Source organism: Watersipora subatra, chromosome 1 (assembly GCF_963576615.1).
Source record: "Watersipora subatra chromosome 1, tzWatSuba1.1, whole genome shotgun sequence".
Lineage (NCBI taxonomy): Eukaryota > Metazoa > Bryozoa > Gymnolaemata > Cheilostomatida > Watersiporidae > Watersipora > Watersipora subatra.
Window position 1 is genome coordinate 52,798,742 of NC_088708.1, and position 25,091 is coordinate 52,823,832.

Here is a 25,091-nt window from a genome sequence, read left to right on the forward strand (position 1 = left end):
GCAATGGTCTTTTTATCCTCTGCAACTCTAACAAGAAACTTATATTACCAGACTGTGGCAAAAATTGGTAAGTTTTAGTCAATGTCACTTCATATTTTAATAATACCTGTATTTAGTTTATGTAAAGTGAAGTAGCATTAACATTGGCTGAAAATTCAAAGCGCTCTCCAAGTGTTTGGTTATATAGCTGGCTTATTTCCCTCTGGGCTTTACTGCTATGGGATTGTAATAATACTGGTTATTCGTAAAGCTTTCAACATTTGTGACTTATGTAATGTTGCAGATTATCCTTACCTAAATAGTACTTTGTAACTAATTAGCATTTTATATAGCTAAAAATAAACTCAAACATGCAGTTTTTGATTGGCTGTCGGGAATGTGTTAGCTCTATTTACATTGGAAAATTCTGAAAAACTTACTGTTTTGCACTAGAGAAAACACATCCCTATGCGTAATATATGACAATTTTTTGAGCATATTTTAATATTTTATTGATTACAATAAAAATATACTTTGTTTTGATCTTCTTTACTGTTTTGATATAGTTCTATCACTTATGGTTCCATATTCTCAAATGATTTTTTATTCCGTATCCTTAAAAGGAAGCCAATTTTGTCTGCTCCTTTCTTTGATAAGCTAGGATACCGGGCGAAAGATCTCACCACGAGTTTGGTGACCTCAGAAAAGAAAACAAGGTATTCATGCTTCGAAGCTATCATGCGGTAAGCGACCAATAAAGGTAGCCAGGCATTGATTTCACACAAACCTTGAGCGGCCATCAACAATGGCAGATATGAGAGACAAAGCAAACGTGCGAGATTAAAAATAAAGGAAAACAAATGCAGTTGACTCTCTATAAGTACTGCACAAGGTTTCGCATTGCACATTGTGTAACAGCTTATTAAACACGCTTTCTGCCTAGAGGAAGGTAGTTTGCTGAAATGCGTCTACGTTATAATAAAGTTACTTACTAGAACAACGAAATGGCGCTAGGAGTAAAGTTACCAATGTTAGGCAAAAGAAAGGAAGAAATTCCAGTAAATAAAGCGGCAAAGAGACCGCTAGACAATAGCAGAAGTTGTTATTTCCCACCAATAGGAGGTGTGCAACAAGAGGATCAAAAACAACTGGTAACAATGAGGGCTCCAGAGGTTTCATCGGAAATCAATACGGAAACTCTAAGCAACAGTGGCAGTGAAGACAGTATTCAACAAGCGAATGGTACTCTGAATGAGTCTACAAATACTACGATGATGTTTAACCAAATGTCAGAAGAAGCGAGAGAAGCCTACAACCAAATAGTATTAGAGATGGCACCACCAGAGGAAACAGACCCATCAGAGAAGGATAACGCAGAAGTTTTGCCTAATCATCATATTTCAAGATTACCATCACCTGCTGGAAGCACAGGAAGTTGCGAAGCTGCACCTAATAACAACTGTACATGTGACATCAAGCTACCACCTTTGCACAAAAATAGCAATTTTATTCGCAGTGCAATACGTTTGCCTACACTGGTTCACAGCACTTCCAAGTCTGCACCAGTCGTTGACATTCATTCACGGAGTCGAAAGAAGAAACGCAGACGTTCATTAGCGCCAACTGTAACCAACAGTCAAGCTCCGATATCACACACCGCAGCACGAATCGGCCGCAAAAATAGGTTAGCTAACATTGTCATAGATCCATCGATATCTTACTCAGACATTCCAGAAGAATCTAGTCAAGTTTTACGACCCTTTGAGATTACACCGATAGGCTATGACTCCAGGTATATGAACATTCAGAACATATCTTGTGCAATCCAATACAATTCAGATGACGATGAAGATTTAGCAATGTTTGTTGTAGAAGAGGCTAAGGCTAAATGTACACATTGGCTAACATATCAGAACGGTTCAATAGATTAGTGATCACTGTTTGTCTATCATTCAGTTCATCAATAACAAAGATATTTTTAGTCAAAACCTATTCATTGATTGCCTATTGAACTCTTCATAAGCACATAGGTTGCATAGGCTGTCGCATTATCCAACCAACCATGGTAATACAGTCACTGAACTCGGTCGGTCAATGACAGCTAATTTCAGATCTACAATATCTCTTGCTTTGAATGTTTGCATAAACAGTGCTAACCAGCCTTTGATATGGATAAAACATTGTGAGAATGGAATGCTAATCTACAAACATTGAGTCGTCATCTAGCAACCGGTCAAATAATCACAGAATACAGCTTGGAGCAGTTGAACAGAATACTTTTATTATCAATAAAAACTGTACAATACTTTTAAACAGCTAGAATTCGACGGCTAATTATGAGTACAATCTACATGTATGTATAAGCATTTCCTGCCTTAAATCTGCACATGGTGCTTGGAAAAATCTCAACGCATCATAGGACCTGGTGCTCCCATCATTGGTCGTGCTATTCCTGGACCCATCTGCATGTCTACAACAATCGGCAACAGAATGCATATTGACTGCCTCGGGGCATAGGTTCAATAGACTGCCTCGGGGCATAGGTTCAATAGAACAGCTAGTAATTCTTCTCTTGGGACGATAAGCCTAAAACTACCGGGTAGAACAAAAATACTACAGTATTGAATTTTATTGAAAGACAAAAGCATTCAGTAGATTTCTTTAAATTCGGGTTCACAGTTGCTAAAGCAAACATTAAAAATTGGCTAGGATAAACAAGGTCATTGCAGCACAGCCTTTAGTAGTGGAGCTTGCTTTGCAATAAGAGATTTCAAATTATACTGACATTAGATATCATAATATGCAACTCTCCTATGGAATACTGACACCACTGATATTAGATATCATCATATACAACTCTCCTATGGAATACTGACACCACTGATATTAGATATCATCATATACAACTCTGCTATGGAATACTGACACCACTGATATTAAATATCATCATATACAATTCTCCTATGGAATACTGACACACTGACATAAGATATCATAATATACAACTCTACTATGGAATACTGACACACTGACATAAGATATCATCATATACAACTCTCCTATAGGAGACTAACACCACTGATATTAGATACCATAATATACAATCTCCTATGGAATACTGACACAACTGACGTTAGATATCATAATATGTGTCGCGGTCACAGAAACCATGGTTAAGTCGCAAATCACGAAGTTGAGCTATCCGACTTTGAAGTTGCACCAACTGAATTTATAATATTGGTAACCATTTTTGTAACGCGTGCATCTGGACCAATCAAAGAGTGATCTTTCTGAATCTGAAGTCAGTTTAGCCAATAAAAGTCTTCAACCCTCGGAAAAAACCCTCTTAAAACCGTTGCTAAGCTAAACAGGAAGTACTGAAAAATGGCGTTCGATAAATATGATCGTTTCTTTTTGCCGATTTTAAAGATAACTCTGACATTTTGGACACTTATAATCAGTACTTTGGTGTTCCAACTGATGTCAAAAGCAGTACAAGTAAAGGGAATTACGATGATAATTTCCTAACAATTCTTAAAAGATTATTACATTATTTAATCATAAGAATAATTATTCGATTTTATAGGATTATTATCAGATTTAATTATAAGAATAATTATTCGAATTTCCAAGATCGAAGTATATAGTGACCGATAGTGTGCAATATGTTACTGTTGTTACTTTTTTAAAGATTTTGCTGATGATTTGGCTGTGCCCGATATTGTGGTACTGCCAAGCCGTTTTAAATATCTACAAAATTAAGTAATACATTTTCTTATAAATATACAGCTATTTCTGTGACAACCAGCTAAAATCTGTTTAGATTTTTGAATTCAGCATAATTTTTTGAATAGAAACACAGAAATCTAGATGAATATCACAACCTCTTGATATTGGTTGCTATGACGTTTTGAAATGTAAACAAAATTGGGCATTGGTTTTCGTTTCTCAAACTTTAACACCAGTTTTCTCGGAACTATGTTTTCGCACTAATGGTAAACGCGCATTCAGTTTATTGACCATAAAATCTGCAGTAATTAAGCTAGAATCAAAATTTGTTTTGCAAAATAACTGAGAATTTTCTTTCTGTTAATGTAGATAACTCCAAATCTTACAATCCCGACTTAACCATGGTTTCTGTGATCATGACCCATATACAACTCTCCAATGGGAGATTAGACCACAGCTTCTCATAATACAAGAGCTCATATTGCCAAGAATGCTGAAGATAGAAATGTATGAAAAACCTTTACATAGTCTTGTATATAGCAATAGATACGGTATTAGAAATAAAACAAGTTAAATGGCTGCAGAAGAGATTGTAGCGACCTTAAAGCAATTAGGTAAACTGTTAAGTGCCCAATTCCCAAACCCAAATGTTGTCAGAGCCAGAGTATATTAAATAGAAATAAGCATACAGGTAGTTATTAGGCACTAGATAAGCTTTAAAAGAGCTTCAAAGAAAGCTTACTGGGCATCATAGGTCGAGCTGGAGGACCTGCCATGCCCATCATTGGTCCTGCCAAATGTGGTGCTCCTGGTGCAGCCCCTAAACAAAGCAAACATCATGACTCGGTGTGAAATTTGTGTAAACCACATCCAAAGCAACACTTTGAACTCACCAACACAAAACCTATTAGAGAACTGACAGTAAGTAAGCGATTGCTTTCAAACCACAGAGTTGAACACTTTTACCGTGGCTCCTACAGTTTTCTTATATGAATAATAATCAAATATCCTCCAACTAAAAACTATAGTGTTGTTTGAGGATGAGTATGGATTGATGTAGGTGCCAAAAAGACAGAGATGAGTAGAATATTTACACAATATCAGCCGCAGTCACAAACTTGATATATCCATGTACTGTTACACATAATGACCAGATCTTGAAGCTGCTCTCCCGTGCCTGTAACTTCAGCGGTAAAGAAAAAACAATCCTCAATTTACATGTTATGACCTAGAAAATAATACCAAGCCCATCACTCTTTGCAACAACTTTAAAAAAGCTGTGAACAGCTGATAATTAAACAGCTAAGGCGGGCATGCGCGTAACTAACTAAAGAATTCCGTACTATATTTCCATACCTAGACTAGCGGGTGGAGGAACCATTGCATTGCCAGGAATAGCGCCGGTAGCCGGAGCTTGACCTTGAAATGGGTTGTTTGGCAGCTTTCCTTGCTGGTAGGCAGCAGCTAAAACCAACCATATTTATTATGACATAACTAAATAAAGCAATATGTCATTCCGCAAACATTTTTGCCCTTGTAATATCGGTCGCTAGAGCAGTGATTAATAAACACTGATCACAATAGCGACATATTGGATCCCGTATCACACAGTTAAACACATAACTACAATGTAAACAATGATATAGTATTAACTACACAATGTCAATTTCCTGCGATAATCTTGCTTGAAAAGATAGGATTTACTTATTTGCCTGCTGGGTTGCCATGACGCCTCACAAACTCCTTAATATCAAATAACATCTATACCTGAAACATTGAGGAGATGATTCAGAGAATTCTTGAAAGACAATAGAGAGATGGAAGCACTCATTAGCTTTGTTGATAAATACAATGTATACCAACTGAACCCATCTGACCCCGATATTTCATGAAGCTCCTCATCTCTAAGCACAATACCTAACATTGCGCTAGAGGTGACCGATTAACAGTAATTATCCTATATTGATTGCTGGTTACTTCCAATATGATAAGACTATATTCCTTTTGCTAGTTTATCTTTACATTCTTACTTCTTGTTGACCCTAACAAGGAACTCCTAACATTAAAAGCTGTCACGTAAGAGATGACGACTCTTACAGAAGTCATGGCAACCTAGACACTGCTATTGACTTATAGCAAACTACCAGAGTTTTCCATGTGAAGTAATTTTTTAAAAATAGATAAAAGGACAAATGTTTATCTCTTAAATCTTGAAAAAGATTTATTATACAAAGCAACTTAAGTGTACAACTTTTATATAAAAACCACACACTTCTCCAGTTTGCAAATAGGTAGATATGAATTGTGACTAATAAACACATCTATGGCATGTAGAGTTGCCTAAATTTGCCAAAGTAATGCAAACTGTAATAACCAGTTTGCTATGTAAACAAAGAATCGCTAATCACTTCCTGGAGTTTCACCTTCAATGGTTTTATGCCAATTGCCAGCAAGATTTTCATCAAAACTAAAATCATTGGTTTATGATACAAAATCAAAATGTACAAAAACTACTACATCTGTTATGAGCCAACATTTACAAAATTTAAAAATAACATGTAAAATATCATTACAGTCAAGCCTCTACTTGTAATAATGAATTTATCAGCACACTGTAAACTTGAGCAAATATTTTACTCCCATTCAAAGTAATTTGCAACATTGTAATATTACAAGCGAAAACAAAAAGGCTGATGAAAGTTAGAATGAAAGGTAAGAAAACTACAATATATGTTTGATCTCCATAAACTTAGACATGAGCTCATCTATTAAAGTAACTCAGACTGAATATAACCACCTCTGCATCCAAGCCTACACTTCCATTTGGTCCTCTTCGGTAAGATAATAAAGACACCTCCATTTCCTGCTCATTACTTCATTAATTTAAAACAAGTGGATATGAAAATGAGTTGACTTCAAAAGTCAAAGTTTGACAGTATGTCGAATCTATTTGTTGTCACGCTAATATTACGTGACGCCAAAACTCTGGAGAATACTAAACACAATTTCAAACCCAACAAAGCATTTTTTACATCGATTGTTTTGTCAGGGCACTTTTTGACTCGCAGTTTATTAGTTAGTGTTAATGAGCCACCAAAAATTGCTTGAAATCGGATGCAACAAACGTATTGTGAGGCGCGATAGTTCACCTACATTTTTCGCTGATTTTACACAAATAGCAACAACTGTAGCCAAACTGAGAGTGAGCTGAATTGTAATTAATCATAACCATTAATATCAGCATAAATAATTTTAAAATAAAACAAATAAAGTGATTATACTAACAACCTGTTTCTCTGATGAGACTTGAACTTATAGAAAATATTATAGGAAAAACAGAGACATACTACAACCAAATATAAGCGTATACCTTCACCTTTGACACGAACAAAAAATTGGGTCTGCTGTTACTTCAGACAAACAGCAATAGAATCAACATTAGCCGCTATTTGCTATTTTCGCAACTTTTTCGCCCACTACATTTATTAAAAGTGAGAAAATCCAAAATGGTGAGAATCTCATAACCTCACATATTGATTGATTACTAAGAAAAGCTTAAGGCCAAAACCCATGATTGCATAACCCCAGGTGTTTAAATGCACAGAGTTGAATGAGTGACCTGTAGTGGCCAAATAATTTGCTGTGTACCCTAGGACACTTATGTATTCGTGTCATCTAACTTTCGCGTTTTTGCGGAGTCATCCTCTCGCAAAAATTTCATGAGCGAAACTAAAATATCATAACGTACGAGCGAAAACGCGAAATTAAATAGCTTTGTTCATTGATATTCACAATAAAATCATCATATAGAGGGACCTAGACGTCATTGATAGTCCAAGACAGCAATGGCAGCAAGCGATCAAATTGAAGTATCGATATCGTCCACACATTTCTACCTACGAGTTACAAATACAAACTAGTGCCAAATTGAAAATTTTTGTTTACTAGCGAACTGGACCTGAGGAATCTAATCTGTTTGTTCCACTGCATTTATTTTCACATCACTATATTTTCGCACTCACCAGAGCTGCGAAATTAAGTTGCAGCGAAATTTTACTCTGTGTGGTACTCACGAAACTAAATACTAGCGAAATAAAAGTGTCCTAGGGTATATTACGATAGAGCTCTTTATTTCCTTACCTATACTAACTCTTTAATATATACGGTAGGTATGTTACACAGCAGTAAAACAAATGCATTATGTAAAACTATGTACAAATTAAACGTAAAAGGTTTGATTACATTTAAAAAACAACTAAATTAATAATGAAGCAATCGCCATAAAGATATAGGGTATTGCTTGTTATTGCAATCTGATGTGTAAGAACCGATGTGTAAGTTGGGTGATATCAGATGTAAGTTTGAAGGAGAAGTGATGATAAACATATCCAGAGTAACTTACTCTAACTTGAACTAAGTGAGGTTTACACTCAAATACCTTATCCATATTATATTATTCTTTATTTTACATTTTATTGTTAACATTCACAAACCATTTCCCTTGCAATATTCAAAATGCACCATTTTGAGAAACTTCGAACAAATTTCCTACTGTATGTTGGAAAACTCATGTCTAGATGATGGTAAGTACAGGTTTAACTGTATGACTCATAACTGACCTTACAAAGTATGTAAAAGTATAATGTGAAATTATGCTGATTATGAAATGAAAGAGTTGCAAATAACATGTTACTAAATAATTTTATCCATAAAATGAATTCAGTACAAAAAAAATTGAACATTTTAATCCAAAGCAATCCAATTACTTTTAAATTCAGACCCACCCCTTAAATATTTATTACATTACTAATAACCAGAGCTCTGAATATTCCTAGCCTCATAAATTTACTAGCAAACAAGGCCAAAAAGGGGACATCATTAAATATTTATATCGATATACTCACTGGTGTCATCGACCAGTTTCTGCACCTGCTCTTCCAGCCACTTCTGATAGTAGATTCTTACATTCTCCTTGTGCTTCCTACCGCTGCAGTGTGTCTTTCTCACTGAAGGCTGTGGGAGACAAATAAGTAACAATTTACTATTATTAACAAGATGACAGATGCATTGTAATGTATGAAATATGGTAAAACCTCTATTTGAATGCCATGGCGCTCTATTTTTTAACCCTTCCCCTATAGTGGCGTTTTATTAGAGGTGGCGTTCAGAGTGGCATTGAATTTTTCAAATTGCTTGTCAGAGTTTTGGGAAACTAAATTTAACCATTTCAAGCGAATTCATTTATATTTTGCACATTCCTTCGAGTGGAGCGACATTAACCCTTTTGGATGCATAAAATCTGCTCTAATTTACTTCCAACTTGCCGTACAGCTCTAAATAAATATACATTGGGAAGCTGAGAAATATCTCTACCAGTTGATATCTATTGTTAGCAATTTACCTACGATGATCCTATAGCCTGCGTTGTAATTTGTTGAAACTTTCAAGTTTTTATTTCATTCCATATTTGAAGGCATATTTTAAATTTATAACTATATATAACAAGGTTGCATAAAAGCTCCTTGCACTCATTGATATGTTTGCTAAAATTTGCAGCAAAAACTGGCTTTTCATGTGCAATAGAAGAGTTATGAGCGGCGATCCATTGCAAGCTGAGTTTAGATAACAGTGGTGAAGCAATATACCACACAATATCACACAATATGCCATAAATCTGCAGAAACTTAGAAGTTATATATAATAATCTATCAAATGCTACAAAGACATATTCAAAACATGTAACATAAAAAGACCATATTTATAATACCTACAAAAACATTTGGATCATTTGCTCGACTTGTTGCATTTTGACTGCTGTTTGTTTGGAGCCATTTTCATTTTCTTCTAGCTTTCCAATACCTTCCACAGTGTCTGCTGACCTCAACTTTTTTTCTGCTGAACCAGTCGATATTAGTGTCCAAACAATTTTTTTAGCAGAGCAAAACTTGTACGTGTTGCTATTTGAAAACTTTTTACAAAACATAATAATAAACATTTAGACACATGCACGCTGAGCTCAACTTTTGTAGCCTGAAAATAGTACTACAGATTTCATCGTAATTGTAAACCGTTTTTCACAATGTCGAAGTATCAAGACCATGTTGAACAAGGAACTACTATTAGCCTGATATAGTTATTAATTATTTTTGTGTCATTGCTTTCTAAGTTTTAAAGAAAAAAACCGCAAGTTTTGGAGTTAGAAAATGGACTTCGATACGAACAGCAACCATGAAAGAATTCATTGTTAATAATGTAACCGAGTCATTATCCGCACAATTTCGTGGGCACTTTTCTACTGATCACTTTCTATTATTGGTTCGTCAAGTTCTAAGAATGTCAATGAAGCGGTCAAATAGAAGAGGTGTTCAAATATAGAGTGGCACTTAATTTTTCAAACCTTCTTCTACAGTAGCGGCCAAATAGAGGTGGTGATAAAAAAAGGTGGCATTCAAATAGAGGTTTTACAATATACATGTATACAGGATGGAAGGAGCTGGATGAAACATAAAAGACTTACAAGCAGGGCTGGATCTTTTCTCAGGAATTTTTGAATTTATCCCGAACGGTCGGGATAAATTCGTATTCAACTGTAGATACCATGGAGAAAAATGGGAGAAAGTGCTAAATTTAAATTGTATTTTCATAAGAAACGCATTAAAAATTTCAAGGTTTTACAGGAAAAATACGGGTTTGTGCCGTTTATCAACCTTTCAGGAAATTAAACTGTACACAATAAACCAATAGGTGAACTTTTGTCAGTTCTCTCCCACCAAGTAACACATGCTTCACAACATAGAATAACAAAAAGACCTACACTAATTCTGTATTTGAATATTTAGCTCATCTTAACAAGGATTGGATTTGTTTTTACAATTTGCCTGTATTTTTTAAAAGTATTTCACTCAATTCAAGTATTGGTTGAAAAAAATTTCACTTGAATGAAGATTTAATTTATTTAAATCTAATTTAACAACTACAATTAAATGCTCACAGAATGTCTAGCCTTGATCTGTAACAAAGTGATAATCACTTAATAATACTATATGCTAACAAGAGACCATAACTTCAAAGTGCAATGTCTGTAATTAGTCGTTTCATTATTCAACTACAAACATACAACTTGGCTATAAAATCTTTGAGAAGAAGATGAAGTCCGTGTCACCATTGCGTCTAGCCTCACACTCTTGCTTGGGTGTCATTTATTGAGGCGTAACTTGAAAATACTTTGACTATGGCTAGTGGAATTGTGAAAGATCATCTAATAGCTGGCTAAAATGCTTTCAGTGCTCTTATTTCAGTGGAAATAGTTTTGTTAGACCAAAGAGAAACAGCAAGAAACACAGTTTGAATTTGTTGCTCTATTTTGATTTTTGATATTTTTCCCCATTTACCGGTATAGCGGGGTATATAGGGCGGAAGGTAAAAACCACATTTTTCCCAGTGATATTTACTACCTCAGAAAAAATGTTGCAAGGAGGCAGTAAATGTGGTATTTACTGCTTACAAGTCAGTCTGGTCTGCTGATGTGAGGTATATCGTGTGAATATAAGAATCTTATAAACTATCAGCCAACAAATAAAAATATGATGATGGTAACTATATGATGACTGACAATAATTACATACATACGACAACAAATATTCAGGGTTGCAGGCGTTAAGTATATCACAGGTAATATTTTCATGTACACACTGAAGTCCTATTATATAATTAACAAATCTAACCCTCATCCAGCTACAAAATGAATTGGGCAAAGCTGTCTGATTTGTTTTGGTAATTAAAAAAGACAATACTGCCTTGGTTAACACTGTGTCACCAGATCCACTTATCCTCAAATGAATGAATAATAATAGTAATAATGAACAAGACTGTGAATAATGGAATTTTATCATATCTGTGTAGTATCAACTATTCGATTCACATACTGAATATAAACTATTAAAAGGAACAAGCAAAATCCAAATCAAAACTACAAACAGCATTTTCTAAAAGTAGACTACTCCCAACATTTAGCAGCATGCGTTCTCGAAGCATACTAGTGAACTAATCTCTAAGCTCAGAATAGTAGATACAGTACTTACAGAATCGTGTGTCAGATATGTGTCACAGTAATCACAATAATACCTGTAAGAAAAAGTACATACAAATAAAAGTACATACAAATAAAAGTACATATAAATAAAAGTACATGTATATACAAATAAACAAATTCAAGGTTACACAAAACTATAATAGCGTTCAACTTTTCAACAGAGAATGTTTTATGTAAGAAATTGTTTTGACTAAATGGAATAATGTAGCATTTTTCAATTAAGCAATATAATCGATGATGAAATTCTCTCTACTATAGCTGCACTTGTATTTTGAAAGCTTATACTACTGACAACTGCGGCTAATACCAAATTAATATTTTTCAAAATTTAAAACTTATGCAATTCAGAAAATATACAGATGCTTGCCTTATCATTGGGACTGGATCAATTCAAAACACATAAGCAAACGCAGATGCTGATATGATCTACTGATTATTACTAAGAAATAATCTGATAAAAATACCAAACCAGATCTTTTGTGTTGTATAGTCAAGTGTTAAATACAACAAAAATATAAATAACATATACATGTAGTTTTCTGTTTGTGTTTATGAACAAAATATATTTGAATTACATATGTATGTGCTATCAAGTGTTTTGTTATTTACTGTTCAAATTTCAAGATAAAATCGCTATATCATCCGATATTTTTCAAAACACTGCAGTTTTTTTAAATCAGTAAATCTGTAGCCTACGGTTTTCCTTCAAACTGTTTGACTCTATGATGTTTGAATAAAAGTGTTTTAAAATTAAAAGTTTTAAAATAAAGGTATCCAATAAAATTAGTGCTAATGGGACAATGAGGGAAAAAAGATAAAGGCTTCCATTAAGTCAAAAGTTATAGAAAAAAGAGCAAACTTCTATAAAACAAGAACAATACATTTGGATACCTTCTTCACAAAAACTCTAAAATTTTTTAGTGGTACCTAATAGTGAGAAAAAAGTGATGTGAAAAAGATAACTCAAAGGCAATAAAAGTGGAGAAACGAGACATGATAATTAGTTTGAGATAAATTCATAAATTTTCATAATGGGTTCAAAGATGCAATTAGTGTAGAAAATAGCTTATATCAGCTACGAAATTTTTACACAATAGATGACACCTTAATATTGGTCTATCTGCAAAGAGCTTTCAACAGAAAAAATAGTTAACGGAAACCTATTTAGCTATATTCAATTTCTGAAAGTATTACAAAATTTTTAATTTTGATTGGGCCTATATGATTCGAGAGAGAAAGATAATTTAATATGGTAAAGTATAGTAAAATGCAAACCAATAATGCCAATGTACTAACTTTTGAAATTTGAAACAGTTGAGCATCGGCTATGCGATGTGAACCAACTATGATAGCTGAATACAATCATTGGCATAACAAGATGTTGTAAAGTCAGTAGCAACCTAATTTATAAAAAGTATTGAACCACAAAGCGTAAAAAGTACAAGACCAAAATGTGAAAATAGTGTCAAAATGATACATTGTTAACATGTTACAGGTATTCCTAGATAGCAGATCGTGATTACGAATGTTCGATTGTCAGGGCTTGCCTAAATGATATTAATGCTTATTGGTAAGCAAAACTTTAGTATTTTTATATAAACGGTAAAGATAAAGAATTCGTTCTTTACGGTATCAATAGTTACCGAACCGAATGATATTAAAATGCATGCACCGCGGTAAGATTAAAGGCTACCTACTAATCTTTTAGTAAGTCAATGTTTGAATCGTAAAAACATAAACTACATACGTGTCTTCTCCATCAAAATAATTCAGTGCCAAAATAAAATCTTAATCAAAATAAAAAGCGACTTCAGACGCTGTTTGTTGCTGCGTGTAGCAGCAACAAAATGCTAACGGCTATACATTTCACTTACTTTGGCATTGTGACAACTTGCAATACAATCTTTTCAGTTCAATCAAGCCAAAAGGTAAAATCGACTTCTCGTTAATCAATGAACTGGTTGATAATGAGTATGTTAGTAGCAAATTAGCAGCGCAAGAGAAAAAATACAATTCCAGATCAACTTCTCCGTTTTTATTAAGCTCTTAGCCACTAACACGAACGGAGAGAACATAATAATGCAAACGAACTTTGCGTATGTAGTGTAATATACTCGGACTAATTTTGCATTTAAAACCAATATGATAAACATTATTACTTCTTTTTTCAAAAGCTTTAGACCAAATTAAACGCCGCTATTTTTGTAACATATATCAAAATAACTAACGATAACTTAAAGTTTGACCAAACATAAAGAGGCTGGTATCTTTTCCTGGTTTACTCCTAATTTTTAATGCTATCTGAATTGTGTACTTACAAAGGAAGATAACGTTGTAGGAAGGGTGAAACCCAATGCGACGTTTGAAACTAAAATATAATTTTATTCAGGAAATAACTTTTTACACGTATATGTCATTCAGATGTTTCAGACTGCTAATTCACATACTTCGAGGTAGCATCATAACCTGCTTGTATAAAAAAGAATTGAGGAATAAAACTGGTTACGTGCAACAATGTTCAGGATAATGAACAAAACCGTTTATGTTAGATGTTAAAGAAGTTTAAGGAAGTGCATTAAAATATTCTCAAAACCTGTTGTACTGTGTCTTGAATACATGTACGTGTAGATTTCAATGAATTCTCTTACTTGACATTCCGCAACAACATAAATAATTGGTAGCTCCTGTGATCTCACTTTATCTTGATTACGCTACGTACTCATGATTAATTGTTTTGAAGGCTAGTAGCCTTATTATGACAGTTATGGATTGGTAATTCAATTTGTAGAGCATGACCTAGTTCTTCAATGCAAGTCTACTAGTTAGGGTATGTCAATACTCAGATATTTAGAGTCGCAATAGAAGTAATGTTTATTCTCTTAAACTAGCAGCTAATACATAACTAGCAAAATTCTAGAATAAACTGCAGATAGGAACAAGTAGAAAAATCTCAATAGTACAAAATATACCCTTACACTCAAAACAGCTGTGTCACTCTTAAGCTCAGTCTTGTACGTCTACAAGGCTTCGAAGTCCAAAGAGAAAGGGCTATTATAATTTTTCTCTTTTAAGATATTTCGGTTAGTCTGATACTAGATGTATAAGTGTTCAGGGTTGTATTTTTATGCCATAGAGGTTTGTTATTGAAGGAGCACTGTTTTTTTGGTACGTCATCTGAAGAACGCCGGTCTATTTGGGGAGGGTGCCATGATTGTGTAAAATTGTTTTCATTGGTAAGGTTGGCACTTGCATATGTCAAGGAAATTCACTGGATTAAAGTGAAAAAAAGCTCAGTTATTTTTGTTAATGTCTGGTGGTGGTGGTTGGTAGGTGTTATTGTTTCTACTTCCCTTGATCGTTTCTCCAGTTGGGATTGAGGCATTTTCTATGCTTGATTCCTCTCATTTGAAGTTTCTAATTTGCTTGTTGATATTTTTTAATTATTGTATCTTTTGATGTTTTGCTGCTTGTACGTATTGTATGCATTACATGGTCTGGCTCCACTCCCTGTTAGTATTTTGCTTTCATGATATTTCCATACAGCAACTGACAGCACAAACATTATGGAATTCACAAGATGCTGGTAGCAACTTGTTAGGCTAAAATTATATATTGAAGATCAGTAACTAAGGAGTCATTATATAATTCTCTCTTGGAGTCAGTCAGTATGATTTTGGCTTTATCACTGACTTCCATGCAGCTCTGTTTTCTGCCTTCTCTTGCCATCTGTTCGGTCTAGATTCCTCAGCCTTGTGTTAAGCTTAGCTACATTTTGTATCTTAGTCTGGGTCTGCCCTGATCTCCCTTTTCTTCGAAGAATTGTGAATATAATAGTTGTCTTGGCAATTGCTCATGACCCATACGGTGTACAGGCCCTAGCCATCGTAGGCCTTTTTCTATCAGAATGTCCGCCATGGATGGGAGACCAGCTTGCCCTAAGATTTTGGAATTTTTGACCTTATCTTTCTAGGTGAGATGCATAGTTGTCTTATCATGACTGTGTGCAGTCTTTTTACTTGCTTTTGGTACACTGTCCAAGTCTCAGCTCTATATAATAGGGCTGTTAGTCTTACATTTCTGTATACCTTACATGTGTACAGTTATGTGTACTGCTCCCACAACTTAGCTTGGATGGTTACATGCTTGTTCCTCCACGAACGATTCTGAAGTTTTTCAAAGGAAGCACTGGCAGTTTCAATTCTCTGATTAAGTTCTTTATTATTTTTTGGCATTACTGGATACGATACCACTCAGGTATCTGAAATCTGTGTAGAGTGTGAGAGGTTTGTTGTCTATCAGAAAATCTGTAAGATCAGGTAGTAGATGCAGAAGCTTTACAGGTTGATACAGACAGTCTGTTTTCTCTATATTTATTGTTAGGCTTAGTTTGGATGCTACACATACAAATCAATCTATAAGCAGTTACATGTACTCAGTCAAGTGGGCAACCAGAGCGCTTTCATTCGCGAACAACATCTCTTTGACTAGGCATTTGGTTGTGCATGATTTGGATTTTAACTGAGAGACTCCGAAGAGATTGGCACTGTCTTGTTTGGATGTAAACTCCTTCGCTGTTGTCTTCAAGCATAGCACCGAGATATAATGAGAACAAGGTTGGTGCTAAGACAAAGCCCTGCTTGACACCATTATCTACAAAAAACTTCTCTGAAGCATGATACGCCTGAACTACTCAAGTCTGCATTCCGTCATGTAATAATCTTTTTAGGTTTATCATTTTGTCAATGCAGCCTAATTTCTTTATAACTATCCAGATACTTTGTCTCAAAACGTATCAAAGGTTTTGATGAAGTCAATGAAAACAGCGTACAAAGGCATGTTTTGTTTTAGATATTTGCCGTGTGCTTGACGGAGCCTGAACACCATATCCATTGTACAATATCCTTTGCAAAATCCATAAGGGGTGTTTTAGGCAGTACATTTTGTGATAATTTATTGATCCTGTTGAATAGTACATGGCCATAATCCTTCCAGCAATTGACAGGAGAGAAATGCCTCGATAGTTCTCACAGCCCGTACGATCTTCTTTTTTAAATATAGGTTTAATGTTAGCATCTTTCCAATCCTGTGGCATTTTTTTCTTCTCTCATTTATCTCTCATCAGTTTGACTAGTGTCATTTGTAGCCGCTGACCATCATATTGCTATACTTCTGCGGAGATCCCACATTATCTAGGTGCTCTATTTTCTTTCATTTTGGTGACTACAGCGATGACTTCTACTTCATCTGGTGGCTCATCCAGACAGCTCATGATTGGCCTTTGCGTGAGGCAATCTAAAGCACACTGTTCTGTCATTCCTGAGACCTTTGGGAGCTGATTGAAATACTCGGCGAAGTGATCCCGAATCTGATTTTTGTCCTATTGAACTGTTTCTCCATCAAGTGTTTTTTAGCTGAACCATTGCCTTTTTTATGGGCCATGTGATTCTTTGGGACCTGGTAGAATTTTTTCACATCTTTGCGATTGGAAACTGGCTGTAAATATTTTTGCTTTTTCTTTTCACCAATGTTACTTCAGTTTTCTGGTGTATTGCTGGAGCTTGTGCCCAATTGTTGAAAGTTTTGCCTTGTTCGCTCTGGTGCAACTTGGCAGATGCAAACTTTGTGCACCATTTCTCTCTTTAAGCAGCTGGTTTAGCTTTGCATTAACCTCTCCGTACCAATCTTAGCGTTTTACGGATAGTATGCCCAGTGCCTCATATGCTGCGTTAAAAGCCAGACTCTTTGAAGTCTACCAGCGTTCGGTGTTCTCCCCTATTACCTTCTCATCTGATCTTTTATTTATTTTTTTCCTCTATGCTTCCTCGAATCTTGATGTCTTTAAGATTTCCAGCATATATAGCTTTTTCAGTGGTTTTTGACCGTTCTTCCCTTGTTTCCTTTGTATTTTGACTATTATCATGGAACAGACCATGTTGTGGTCTGTACAGCACTCAGCACCTCTGTAAACATGGGTGTCCATAACATCTTTTTGGTCAACTTTCTTTGTAATCGCATAGTCTAGTAGGTGGCAATGCTTGAACCTTGGATGCATCCATGTCGTCTTACGATGATTTTTGTGTTTGAAAATGGTGTTGGTAAGATTGTGCTCTGAGCAGAAAGCAAGCGAAAGTTCACCGTTATCATTATATTTTCCTAGACCTTGATATCTGAGGAGTGATTATATAGTGCACATTATGCTAAAACAGTATCTATATACGTATATAAATCTCAAAGTTTGTGTGTGTTTCGGTTTGTCTAGCTATAGCTATTAAAACTTAGAAATGAAATATTCATTTCATGCTGGATTTTATCTCAGAATCTCCCTTTTGCCAGGCAAATATCTTACCAATTAAGCTACGCGAGATTGATGGGGTCATTTGGCAATATATGTTGCTATGTGGGTGAAAATATGCTACCTAACACTCTCCGTTACGGCGCAACTTCATTTTATGCTTGCTCTCATGGCTCTTGTTAGTAAGAGCCGTAGATAATTAGCGTACTCAAATTAGTCTTTGAAAATGTACCAGGCTAAGGGCAAGTGGCAGGCAACTACAGTACCTGCAACTGTTTATAAGCTGTTTATTAATACCCGTGCAACGCCGGACATTTGGCTAGTCATAGATAAATTTAAACAAAACTCTTTTCCGTTAGAAAACTTCATAATCATCACATTTAATGATAAGCCATGTGAGCGTGTATTAATCTGTTCAGCAAAATGCATGAGCTGGGTTTGTCACAATCTAATCGCATAACTAAATTCACTTGCCAAGAAGGTGTTTGAAAGCTTAGCATAGTTTGATGGTATTAAACTGACATAAAGCTTTGCTGATTTTATTGAAATGAAAGAAGAAATTGACAGAGGGAGGAAGAGAGTAGAAGAGAGATGAATAAGAAAGAAATTAAGAGAGATTGAAAAAGAGAGAATCTGAGATAGAGACTGCCATTGAGATAGAGAGTGACTGACACTGTAAAAAATACTGAAAACAAGAGAGACTGAGAAAAGAAGAGAGAAAGGATACGCAGTCATCTGTTGATTAGATTTTCTGACAAGAAGATTTTCATGCTCATTTAGGTACACGACCACATGTGCCCTTTTTACTGTTTATAAGCTGCTTACTACTTAATTAACTCATGAGATACACACAGTGATTTCGTTCACATGTTGTTCCGATAATGCTGATAAACAACATAGGTAGACATTCATTTAAGCGTCTTGAGTGCAATGACAGACTAACGCATTATGCGCTGGTTTAATTTTATTGGTCAACACACCTATTTTCTATTAAAATGTTTTTTAATTGAGTGGCTCTTTGATTTAAAGCCTTAGCAAGGTTTGTATTGGTTTAGGGCTCTCTTGCAAAGAAATATCAACTCCAACAGGAAGTTTTTATTGCTCTTTGAAAATATAAAGACATAAAGCAGCCTTGTTCATCCATTTTAGGTGGAAGCTTTATACAAATTGTATCAGCTTAACATCTAGCAGATACTTCTTTGTCATTGCAAATCATATATTATTCATTATTATTCATATATTATTCAAATGTTGCATTCATGTGAGTTATTCTCTTTACATTACAATAAATTATAGTCTTTACATTACAATAAATTATAGTAACAAGTTAGTTAAGAAAGTATAGCATTAACAGACCTCATTCACCTTAGAGCAGAAGGGACAAGTTCCTCTCAAAGCCAAAATACAATTCTCAGTATTTTTTCTCCATTTTGTTTTTGAGTCAAAAAGAATTTTCTAGTATGTGATATGAACCTGTGAAAAAAACTGGTTCTACAGCTGTAACTCAAACATGCCCTTGTGGTTGCAGTCCCTCATCAAAAGAACAGTTTTTTTACTTGACATCTATAAAAATGAAATTAGAAAACTTTGTATTCAAGTGTAAAAAGGAACTTTTCACAAAATAATCCTATTCTAGCTGTGCTCAAACCACAGCGTATAGGTTTGAGCTCAATAAGCTTTATTGTAAATAATAAACAACTTTGATTAGACTAATTACTAATCGATATTTATGTTTTAGAGATGGGAGTAGCAAGCGATATTCTAAATTGGTGCGTCTTTAGGATATTCATGTTACTTGTCCCACTGTGTATGTACGCTCGTAAGATTTGGCCATTCTCGGTACTTCACAAATCAATATCAAAAAATTTAGGAAGGCCGGACAATGGAACTCTGATGTCTCTATTGATAAAACAAGTGAGTTTGGAAATGCCTTGCTTTACATTTCAGAGACAAACTTGGGTAGAAAAGTATGCTGTTAGTATTTTAGGGGTTGTCTTATCAATAATATTTTCTACGCAGTTCGCAAAGACGCATCCAAATTGTGAGCTTAATGCATTTAAAGTACGTTTACATTTGTATCAGAGCATGTAGCGTTGTTAAATGCTTATAGTACTCAACAATGCTTCTCACCCGCCTAACTTCTGCCCGCGATTGATTAGAATCACTAAAATTAGATACTATTAACTAAAGATTTGTAGCAAAATCTATTCAGTTATTTGCTTATAGTGCTGTATTTCAACTACATGTATGCGAATTAGGGACAGGAATTTTATACGATTCCTTTTTCATTTTATCATTTTTTTACTTTTAATGATAAAACTGATGCCTCCCTAAACTTGGAACATCGTAAGTTAGCAGTCACTTTGAATATAGAGTTAAATATTAAGTAGAACTTTATGATGTATGCTGGAGGGTTCATATGCTAAGGTAATCGTCTGCACGGAGTTTGACAAAGACACATCCAAGCTGTGAGCCTAACGACTTCGAAATGATTGGATTTTTGTTCAAGCATATAGTGTTTTTAAATGCTTATGGTATGCATGCATTTAATGTCCTATCAACTTACGAGCTGTAAAATTAGATACCATTAATTGAAGGTTTGTAGCGAAATCTATTCAGTTATTTGTTTGTAGTGCTATATTTGAAGTATGTAAACTAGGGCTTGGATTTGTCTTCCTTATCACTGTAAACGGTTGTCGGCTGTAAACAATCATTGTAATTTTATTGGTGTTTCTCTTATTTATCAACTGCTTATAGTTTTTAGAGGTTGGCAACGAAGCGGCTGAAACTTTAGCAGTGGATAAATGTGAGATACAATCCTCCGATAAGGTACTGGAGGTCGGCTTCGGACCCGGACTTGGAATACAAAAAGCTGCATCCTTGATTGATAGTACATTTTTCAGTGTTTTTGTCTATGCATCACTTTCTTCTTTCCTTTATCGCTTACAAACCTCTAGACATGTATTGTTATTATATAACAATGTATTATTATATTATAATAATTATTATATAATAATAATTATTATTGTATAATTATTATACAATATTATTTTTGTATTACAATATAATATTATACATGTATTCTACATGTATAATATTATATTTATGCCACGTCTTTCGAAACTGCACATCTTTGTGCCAAGATTTTATGCAAACAAAATAGTAAGTTGTCAGTTTCCAATTGAGTTATATAATAGTTTATCATGGTGAGTTTGAGTTACCTTTTTCTTTTGGTATGCAAATGGAGCTATTTTTAGGCAAAGTTACACAAACTTAACTTTCGTTTTCCCAGCAAGATAACGGCGTGCCTCATCTGATCAATACGAATTAGAATTACAGCTTACCACTAGGAATATTCTCAACTATTTATTGGAACTCAATACCATTGAGTGTAGATGTAGTAACATTTTACTTAGTTATTTGCTGATATCATATGTTTTAGTTGACCTACTAGTCTATCATTCATCTAATGTTATGAAATTCTTACACTTAATCTAAACATTTTAAAGTTAATAGATGACAGTCATGTGAGAAGGAATTTATATAGTTTCACAAAAGAGCTTAGCATGTTTTGGTCATTTTAATCTCATCGAAATGATCAAAATATATACATGAATATCTATGCAGCTCTGAAACATATTCCTTTAGCTCGGCTATGTTAATGACGAAATGGGAATTCTACCTGTTTTTGGTAAGATACCTTCGTAAATCACAGTAGGTTTTGCTTTTGTACTTATTACTACAATTTGTTTCTTGTTGTGGTACAGCTTCTGCTTTTAGCATTTCCAGTCGCAAATGATTTCTTTTGGTACTTTGCGTAGGCCATTGTAAGCATATTTGTTCAGATATCTTTACAATTATCTGTTTGCGGGTTTTTGACAAACACCAACTCGCCTGCTATTCTTCTGTTGACTATATAAGATAATAGACATTTTATTGGAATGTTTTATATAGTTTGCATGTATATGCTTTCGATGTCGAAAGATTTAACACATGAAACTAAATTGTAGAATCATGCGGAGGTCATGTATCAGGAGTTGACTACTCCGAATCAATGGTATCTGCTGCGACTGAACGATTAACACAAGAAATTCATGATGGCCTTGTTGATCTACAACATGGTTCTGTAGCCGACCTACCATATGATAGCAACAGTTTCGATAAAATCTTCCATTGCAATGTCTTTTATTTTTGGGACGATTGCGTAGGATGCTGCAGCGAGCTTCTTCGTGTTCTCAAGCCGGGAGGGCTAATGCTTACTACCCTAAACCCCAATGCAGTAGCTAATGCCGTATCTTTTGATATTCTGAATAAACAGAATGCTAATATTCCAAACTACCTGGCCGCGCTAAAACAAGCCGGCTTTGTTAATGTGGTAGTGGTGGATCAACATAGGGGAGGTGCGGTACATGTATGTATTTATGCTTGGGCCAGGAAGGATTAATACAGTTTTAATAGCGATATTCTCAAATTTTCATACCAGGTTTTTCAAAATCTTATTTCACAAATATTTCTTCCTGTTTGTTGCATACAATTTTAAGCTCTCTAAGGCCTCCTCTACGGGTCTATCGGTCTAGTTTCAAGATAGGATTTTACTCTTTCCTTGCTAAACCTTGAAAGGATGGGATAGAGTCTATACGTGCTAAAGAATTCATTCATAACAGATTTTGTCTGAAGCTAACCAATATCTGTTAATTATTTCATAAATATATTGTATGATTTATAAAAAACTAAGCAGTTGAATAAATATCAAAACTGCTTCATATAATTTTAATTTGTAATCCATTAAATTGAGTCAATCTTCTACCAATCACCCAAACTAGCTTTACATAAGGTAATTTTCAGACACATTGGACCACAGTATTGACCAAGTTTCCTAGCAATTGTGTACTGGTCAGTGTTATGCTCCAGAGACTAACTACATCAATGTACACTAGCGAAATACAGCTATAAATATCTGTGAAAGTGCAAAATGTAGAAAATAATATCTAGTAAGAAAGAACAAAAGCGAAGTGATTGCCAGAGCGATAGAAAAAGTGGATACTGCGTTACTCCTCGCAGATCAGCCGTAGCCACTGGCCAACCAAGGATCTCGTAGAAGCTCTTCCGCCTTGGGACGCTGTGTCTCTGGAGCAAATGTCTTCTCTATAAATTCTCTGGCTAGTTTGCTGACCTTCTTATCAAGGACGTACTGTGCTTTTTTTAGGTTGGCGATCTTAAACAACGCCGCCATGGCTTCAAGTTCATGCCAAGGAGGGTGTTTTGTCAGCATTTCAACAATAGTAGCTCCTATGCTCCTGTACATAAAGAAAGTTTTGTAGAAGCTTATTTAACAGAGGTAAATTTCGATGGAGCTTCTCTACCGATAACATAACAATAAATTTATGGTCGAGTACCATCGACTAGATACTTTGTAGAAATAATCGTTATTTTGAACATTTTCCCATGACCAAACACGAGCGATGCGATTGTTTGGGAGCTTTATGATAAATGCATATGTGCACACAACTCACGACAATTATTCATGAACAGCCGTCCCAAACCCTTGTGCCCAAATCTCATCAACAAATTTAACCATTTTTCTATGGAGTCATTTAAGTATAATAATGATACAAAACGCATATAAACCTATTTAAATATGTTACCAAGTCTTTGAAATTTGTAGACAATATTCTAAAACTTACCCATCTGATCGAATTATATATAAATAGACAGATTAATTTGGCCTAAAATCGCCATTAAAACTTGAAAAGCCTTTTTTAATCAAAATTAAGACCGGCCAACGAAACGCCGATAAGGCTGGGCGACAGAAAGTAGAACCATTAAGTCGTGCGCATTTCACGAGAAAAACATGCACATTTCACCAGTCTATGGCATTGTATAATTGCCGAAGGTTTCTGTAATTAATGTAGAAGCACTGAAAGGTAATCGTTTCTTTTTTGCCGAGTTCAAAGTAACTGACATTTTGGACACTTATAATGAGTACTTTGGTATTCCAACTGATGTCCAAAGCAGTGAAAGTAAAGGAAATGACGATGATATTTTTCTAACGATTCTTATAAGATTATTACAATATTTAATTATAAGAAAAATTATTTGATTTTATAAGATTATTATAAGATTTAATTATAAGAATAATCATTCGAATTTACAAGATCAGGTATATAGTGACCGACGTTGGGCAATATGTTACTGTTATTATTTTTCTAAAGATTGTGTTGATGATACTACGGCTGTGCCCAATATCGCGGTACTGCCAAGCCTTTTTAATATCTGCAAAATTAAGTTATAGGCTTACACTTTCTTATAGATATACAGCTATTTCTATGACAACCAACCAAAATCTGTTTAAATTTTTAAATTCAGCATAATTTTTTGCATATAAATACAAAAATCTAGATAAATATCACAACTTCTTGATATTGGTCGCCATGACGTTTTGAAATGTAAACAAAATTGCGCATTGGTTTTCGTTTCTCAAACTTTAAGACCAGTTTTCTCAAAACTATGTTTTTGCACTAATGGTAAACATGCATTCAGTTTATTGACCATAAAATCTGCTGTAATTAAGCTGGAATCAAATTTTTGTGTGCAAAATAACTGAGAATTTTCTCCTTCTGCTAGTGTAGATAACTCTAAATCTCACACACCAGACTTAATCATGGTTTCTGTGATCATGACCCATTTCTTCACTTTGGTTACAGATCGCTGTCAAAACCATTCTGCATTCAACACAACCAACTTTCAAACTGTGTATATTACACAGCAGCTTGCCATTTTACTTCTAATACCGTATTACATTTCTCCTATTGCAGGGGAGAGATATAAACATATAATCTTTTCCTTTCATTATTGCTGTTTGTTGTACATAATAACACCTAGTACATTACAGCTACCATTGCAGCTAACATTGCAGTTATCCTATTGCACTGCAGTGCCATTTGACTGCTAATATTGCATTTCTCAACCAGCAGTACCCTTTCTTTTTTCCAATATCAC

General features: G+C 34.7%; 3 protein-coding genes across 3 annotated transcripts in view; 1 reads left to right on the forward strand and 2 right to left on the reverse strand.

The window, feature by feature from the left end:
- Positions 1-2,248: 2,248 nt before the first annotated feature.
- LOC137400372 (U1 small nuclear ribonucleoprotein C-like) lies at positions 2,249-13,850 on the reverse strand. The gene is made up of 6 exons (XM_068086702.1): positions 13,675-13,850; positions 11,790-11,832; positions 8,613-8,721; positions 5,065-5,172; positions 4,451-4,528; positions 2,249-2,449 (listed from the first exon to the last, which is right to left on the reverse strand). Exons 1-6 carry the CDS (start codon positions 13,680-13,682, stop codon positions 2,385-2,387), a joined length of 411 nt encoding a protein of 136 aa, XP_067942803.1. The 5' UTR covers positions 13,683-13,850; the 3' UTR covers positions 2,249-2,384.
- Positions 13,851-14,185: 335 nt separating this feature from the next.
- LOC137400333 (uncharacterized methyltransferase YdaC-like) lies at positions 14,186-22,556 on the forward strand. Its single transcript, XM_068086668.1, has 4 exons — positions 14,186-14,253; positions 19,831-20,006; positions 20,850-20,982; positions 22,103-22,556. Exons 1-4 carry the CDS (start codon positions 14,211-14,213, stop codon positions 22,534-22,536), a joined length of 786 nt encoding a protein of 261 aa, XP_067942769.1. The 5' UTR covers positions 14,186-14,210; the 3' UTR covers positions 22,537-22,556.
- A 22-nt stretch (positions 22,557-22,578) lies between these two features.
- The window catches only part of LOC137400271 (mitogen-activated protein kinase kinase kinase 3-like), a 42,002-nt gene continuing 39,489 nt past the window's right edge, over positions 22,579-25,091 (reverse strand). The window contains exon 13 of the mRNA XM_068086602.1: positions 22,579-23,389. Coding sequence (XP_067942703.1) covers positions 23,155-23,389 — 235 coding nt within the window. The 3' untranslated portion in view covers positions 22,579-23,154. The remainder of the gene's footprint in view (positions 23,390-25,091) is intronic.

What these genes read in the sequence shown, in the direction of transcription:
- LOC137400372 (XM_068086702.1), bottom strand. An exon ending in GAAACTGGTCGATGACACCA is followed by an intron (nt 5,173 to 8,612) that starts GTGAGTATATCG and finishes GGTTGGTTTTAG; the next exon opens with CTGCTGCCTACCAGCAAGGA. An exon ending in AGCTCGACCTATGATGCCCA is followed by an intron (nt 2,450 to 4,450) that starts GTAAGCTTTCTT and finishes CGATTGTTGTAG; the next exon opens with ACATGCAGATGGGTCCAGGA.
- LOC137400333 (XM_068086668.1), top strand. Translation starts at nt 14,211, where the DNA reads ATGTCATTCAGATGTTTCAGACTGCTAATTCACATACTTCGAG. An exon ending in TGTCTCTATTGATAAAACAA is followed by an intron (nt 20,007 to 20,849) that starts GTGAGTTTGGAA and finishes AACTGCTTATAG; the next exon opens with TTTTTAGAGGTTGGCAACGA. An exon ending in AGCTGCATCCTTGATTGATA is followed by an intron (nt 20,983 to 22,102) that starts GTACATTTTTCA and finishes ACTAAATTGTAG; the next exon opens with AATCATGCGGAGGTCATGTA.